General features: G+C 37.3%; 1 protein-coding gene across 1 annotated transcript in view; it reads right to left on the minus strand.

The window, feature by feature from the left end:
• Positions 1 to 499: 499 nt before the first annotated feature.
• Positions 500 to 6,037, minus strand: part of HNMT (histamine N-methyltransferase) — a 69,822-nt gene continuing 64,284 nt past the window's right edge. Inside the window, exon 6 of the mRNA XM_007946045.2 lies at positions 500 to 855. Within this exon, the coding sequence (XP_007944236.1) occupies positions 500 to 855 (356 nt within the window). The remainder of the gene's footprint in view (positions 856 to 6,037) is intronic.

Raw genomic sequence — 6,037 nt, forward strand, 5'->3', positions numbered from 1 at the left:
CAATGTGTGATAACAGTTAATTCTGTGATATGCTAAAAGTACTTACTTTTTAATGATCAGTAAAAATAACATGGAAATCAAACAGGAAGATATATAAAGACAAATATTTCTTTACAAAAGGGATGAATATTAATAACCATAAAATTTCTTAGTATTCAAAGTATCAATAGGCATATACTTTATTACTATTCAAGGAAATTCTGGTATAATCAGCAATGAAAGGATTTTATTATCAATAAACCAATGAAAATTGTCTCACTGTTCCAACTCTGTGGTGACTTAGCCTGCACGTGCTGTCTTTACCTGGCGGAGTGATGAAATACCAGCAGTATTGCATACAATTTCATATGGAAGTCCAAGCAATTTCTAGATTTTCACATATATGAGACAATGCTCTATTTATATATTATGGGATACACTTTCAATTTTAATATGAAAATAAATGGCTGATTAACATTGTTCAAAATATAATTTTTGAATATATTCTTCTGATTGATATTTATGCCTCAACCACTATGAAACTCAGATTATTGTTAAACAAAATCTTTCCCTCTTTCTTTACACTGAATTCAGGCTCTTGTAGATCTTTTATAATTTCTTCTTTGAGAGCAGGGGGTGCTGTTGTGATGAAGTTGCAGGTTTCTGTCAAAAAATCCAAAAGCAAGTCTCCATTTTCATTGCCATCAATAAAACAGTCAGATATATCCATGGTGGACAGAAGGTCGTAACACTTGTACTTAATCTTCAAGTTGTCTAGCATCTGAGTGACGTTGGATGATGTGACATACTGACAGAGGTCATTCCTAGGTAAGCGGGATTTGTACTTTTTCCACAGCTTGTCCCAGCCACTGGAGCCTGTGTTAACAGAACAAAGTTCATGTTTTCATTTATTCTTTCCTTCATTTACCAGGCAGACAGAACACTGGCTGCTTGGAATAGAACAATGAACAAAATAATACCCTTGTGGAGCTCAATTCAAGGACTAGAAGGAGAGAGAAAAACAAATAACCGAATAAATATATATCAGATGATGATAAATCCTGATGGAAAAAAAAAATCAGGGTAATTGTGTAGTGATAGGAGTGCCAGGGGGCTGGATGGGTTGTTGTTTTATATATATATGTGTGTGTGTGTGTGTGTGTATTTATGTATATATATACACACACACACATATGTGTGTGTGTATTTATATGGCATAGAAAGCATCTCTAATAATTTGGTGTTTGAAAAGAGACACCAAATCAAATCACGCAGGTGACAAAGAGAAGACCATTTCAGGTAGACAGAACAGCAAATGCAAAGGACTTGAGGCAGGAACTGCTTAAGATCTAGCCCAGGAAGCCAGTGAGGTTGGAGTTGAGTGAGCAAGGGAAGAGGGAAAGGAGAGGAGGTTGGGTGGGTGGCAGAGTAGTGAATGGGGTGCCAGATGATGAAGGGCAAGATAGGAGGCCATTGCAGTGCTATCTAACACAATTTTCTGGACTAATGGAAATGTTCCAAATTATCTATGTTATCCTGCATAGTAGCCACTAGTAACTCAGCCATGGAGCAAAGGAAATGCAGCTAGTGTGACTGAGGAACTGATTATTTTATTTCATTTTAATTAATTTAAAGTTAAATAGCCACATGTGGCTTTTTATTATTATACAACACCATATTAGGGTGACATAACTTGATATATTTTAAGAGGATCACTCTAGCCATACAGATGAGAATAGACTATAGGGATACAGGCAGAAGTAGGAGGAACAGTGAGAAGGCTACTTCCAAAATCTCTGTGGCATATGACAGTAACTCAGACCAGTGACTTAGTGCTGAGAAGTGGCTGGATTCCTTACATATTATATGGAATTTAAGTCATGAAAGAAAGAAAACAGCCATGAGACCAGGTTTTTCCCTTGAGCACCTGGAAAAACAGAATTGCCATTAGCAAAAATGGAAAGAATAGGGGTTAAACAGATTTGAGGGGATCATCAGGCATCTGGTCTTAGAACTGTACATTCTAATACTTATTGGACATTCCAGTAGTAGTGTAAGGAAAGCACTAGTCTGGAGTTCAAGGGAGAGGATCTAAGTGAAAATTGAAAGAGAGAACACAGTAAATACAGTGACGATTTACTCAAACCAGTGTGTGTGGAGGAGGTAACCTTTCATGCCTATACACCACTTACAAGATACTGCCTTGGATGGCCAATAACTAGGTTGCTCCCTAAAAATTTTTGTCCTCAACTTTACATGACACTGAAAATGCTTTAGCAATGTGTTTTATTTAATTGAAAACTCAGCATAACTACTAAAAACCCAGTATCGGAGGGAGACAGAAATAGGCTGAACTCTTCTTCTCATACTTCATTAATGTCTTGCCATTCAGTCTCTCAGAATCTCAGTTTCCTCATCTGTAAAACTGGTATAAAGAGCTTTGTTGGTGCAATAGTTAGGCACTTGACTGCTAACTGAATGGTTGGGGGTTTGAACCCACCCAGTGGCTCCCTTAAAAATCACAGCCTAGAAAACCCTATGGGCAGTTTGACTTTGTCACATGGGTTACTATGAGATGACCTAACAACAACAACAACAAAAATAATTGAAATAACCATACTTACTCAAATGCAACTGCAAGCATTAAATAATTCAATTGCATCATTGCACAATGCTAAACACATGGCAGATGTACAATAAATGTTTACAAAATAAATTAACATTATATGGAAGTTGTTTGCTAATGTATTTCCATTAGTTGCAATGTTGAGACTGTGTAAAAGCAAATCTGCTGTTAAAAAATCTATAATACCAAATCCAAACAAATAAGCATCTACTTACAGACTTCCGAGAGCATGCATGTAACCCTGGGCTGTTGCATAAAGTCAGTACAGTGTTATAATCAAGAGTGTGTTCTCTAAGACTGCCCATGTGTGAAGCCTGGCTTTCCCCATTACTAGTTTTATTATCTTGTGCCCAATTTTATCATGTGTAAACAGGATGAAGAATAAAATTTACTCATAGACTTGCTATAAGAATTCACTGAGCTAATAGAAGTAAAGGCACTTACAACAAACAAACCAAACCCACTGTCATCGAATCAATTCCTACTCATAGCAACCCCCACTGTATTTCCAAAGTGGTAAATCTTTGCAGAAATAGATTGGCCAGTCTTCCTTCCATGAAGTGGTTGGTGGGTTTGAACCACCAACCTTCTTATTAGCAGTCAAATAAATGCTGTAGGCACTATGCCACTAGAGCGTCTTTGATAGGCACATAGTAAACACTATTTCAGTGTGAGGAAATTAAGTTGGACTTGGGCAAAGCAGTACAGGAGAGAGCCTACATTTCCTTTGTGCTTCCAGGATTAAAAGTGAAGATTTCAAGGCTTGAGCTTTTTTGATTCTCAAACTTCTTTCATGATCTAATGAAAGTGTTTGCTCCTCCAGAAAAGTACACATATAATACATGTATACATACGTACACATGTATGAGCTGTATCCACAATTGAAAGAGGCTCAAAGGCCCTTGGCATCCACCTATGGCTTAGGATAAATTCTCCTGATTTTATATAACACAACAGCCTGTCTGATGCAGCAAACTGCAAATAATAAATAGCCTGGGTAATTAATGTTCTAAGATTTCAGAAGATGAAATGATAATTGCAGAATATGCTCCAGAAGAAGGTAGATTTGGATTGAAATTGAAAAAATAAAACCTCAGTTAATGAAAAAAAATGAAGACCATGAGCATGTACTAAAAAATTTTTTTGTTCCAAAGGCAGTGATTGGCTTTCCAGATAAGAGTTTGCCTACAAAAATACTCTACAAGAAAATAAACATTTCAGTAGTTGAGGAGAGGCTCGGTTGTTGTTATTATTTTTTAACCTGGCAGAGAATAAAGAACCAAACACTAATTGCAGAAAAATTTGCTGGTGTCAGTGTTCAGTGACTCAGTGCCGTTTCTGAGCTGAGCAATTTTATACCCTCTGACTGACGCATTATCATAATGGCTCTCGGTGGGCACAACATATGGTGTGACTTTTGTTTTCAACATGATATAAACCAGCTTCTTGTTTTCCTACTGTATTAAAAATAGCACACCATAATCTGCCTCCTTCCTTAGTCAGACAAAGGGAGGGAAGGACAGAAAATGTCAGTAACTTCCTTCTAACTAATCTTGCTTAACCTGATCAGTTGCAATTTAATAAGCAAGTCTTCCAATTAATGCCTAGCTACTATATCTGCAGAAAAATATTCCACCAATGTCATTTTAGTGTGGGATACTTTTCACTCAAACAAATCAAAACAAAAAATCCATCTCTTTTGCTCTTAATTCTTTTCTTTTTTATTTTCAAATCAAATCTCTCATATTCATAACCAGGGGTTTCCCTGCTATTTATTATTAAATGAGTATTTACTAAGCTGGACTAGTTCTGTAATGGATACTTAGGCATACAGAGTAAAGGCTCTCTTCTCTCAAAGAATATGGATGCTAATAGCCTGACCAGTAAAGGCTGTCATTTAATGCTGATTTCAATTTCCCTTTCTTTTCCTAATTAGTTTTATTAGTTTTACTTATTTATCCTGCATGGTTTTGTCTGGCTATTTCTATGTGCAGCATGCCTGTGTGTATGTGTCTGAGGCAGAGAGACACAGAGAGACAGAATTTATGTGCCTTCATTATGAAGCTCTTAATTCCCCTTTATCAAACCCACTTGCAAATCTCCCAAACTTTCTATATTCTCTGATCTCAAGTTCATCATTAGTCATGGTCTCCTTTTCGATAGAATTTAAGAAATAGTTATAGTTCTGATTTTAAAAATAAACAATAATTCATTTCAGTTAAAACACATTTACGGAGTGCTTTCTGTATACCAAAGGCTTTACAAAGATTTGGGAATAGAGATGAAATGCAGAGTCCCCACCATCAAGAAACTCACCTTAAACTCCCATATACCTCTGATAAGAAACTTAGCACATTGCTCAAAATGTTTGCTTACAAGTCTGAATCCCCCATTGGATTAGCAGCCCTTTCAAAGTAGGAGAAAATTTAATAGTTACTTCTGCAACTTTCACAGCCCAGCAGTGAAAGTTGCTGTTGTTGTTATGTGCCGTCCAGTCAGACCAACTCATAGTGACCCCACCTTGGGTTTCCGAGGCAGTATCACTATCAAAGTGGATTGCCCAACCTTCCTTCCAAGGAGTGGCTGATGAGTTTGAACCACCAGCCTTCTGGTTACCAGTCAAGTGCCTTAGCCACTATGATACCAGAGCTCCTAAGGAGCTCAATAATAGGTGAATAAACCAAATCTATATAAGAGCTATCCTGTGCAGTCATCATGGGTCTGGGAGTAAAGGCTGTGTTTTGAATGCAGATAAAAATGATAGCACTGTGGCCGAAACAGGTGCTTTGCATAATTAAATCTAGAAATTTATTCCATATGTCATTATCTTTCAATCTAATCAGTTTCCAAAGTGAGTGCACACATGATGCTTAAATAACTGAGTGATTTACTCCATTCAGAGAAATAATTTGTCACTTTGATAATAGGTCTGATGGAGCTGGGCAAGTAAGAGCTACATGGCATATTTAATTAAGATGGTCCATTAGGTCAAGATGTGTTCTAGACACACTATTGGACTCTATCTAGAGGAGATGTTGGCTAGATGACTGCTCTTCAAAATTTCATTTCATGAATAAACCATTTGTCATCACATGAATCTGCTTCATGGTGACCTTTGTGATCAGATTAGAGCTGTGCTCCACAGGGTTTACAATGGCTGATCTTTTGAAAGTAGATCTCCAGGCCTTTCTTCTGAGGAGCCTTTGGGTGGACTCAAATCACCAAACTTATACTTAGCAGCCAACGCTTAACTGTTTGCACACCCCAGGACTCCACTTTTTTTTACTAGTTCTAGGCTATTCTAAATATGCCTGCGATTTCCGGCAAGATGGCGGACTAGGCAGAAGGACTGCACAGACCCTCTTCAACAAAGAAAAGGGAAACCAATTAACACAGACACAGAAGATAATCTTGGACCCCTGAGCCTTGAAG

This window comes from Orycteropus afer, unplaced genomic scaffold (assembly GCF_000298275.1).
Source record: "Orycteropus afer afer isolate SDZICR_OR568_19922 unplaced genomic scaffold, OryAfe1.0 scaffold00148, whole genome shotgun sequence".
Taxonomy (NCBI): domain Eukaryota; kingdom Metazoa; phylum Chordata; class Mammalia; order Tubulidentata; family Orycteropodidae; genus Orycteropus; species Orycteropus afer.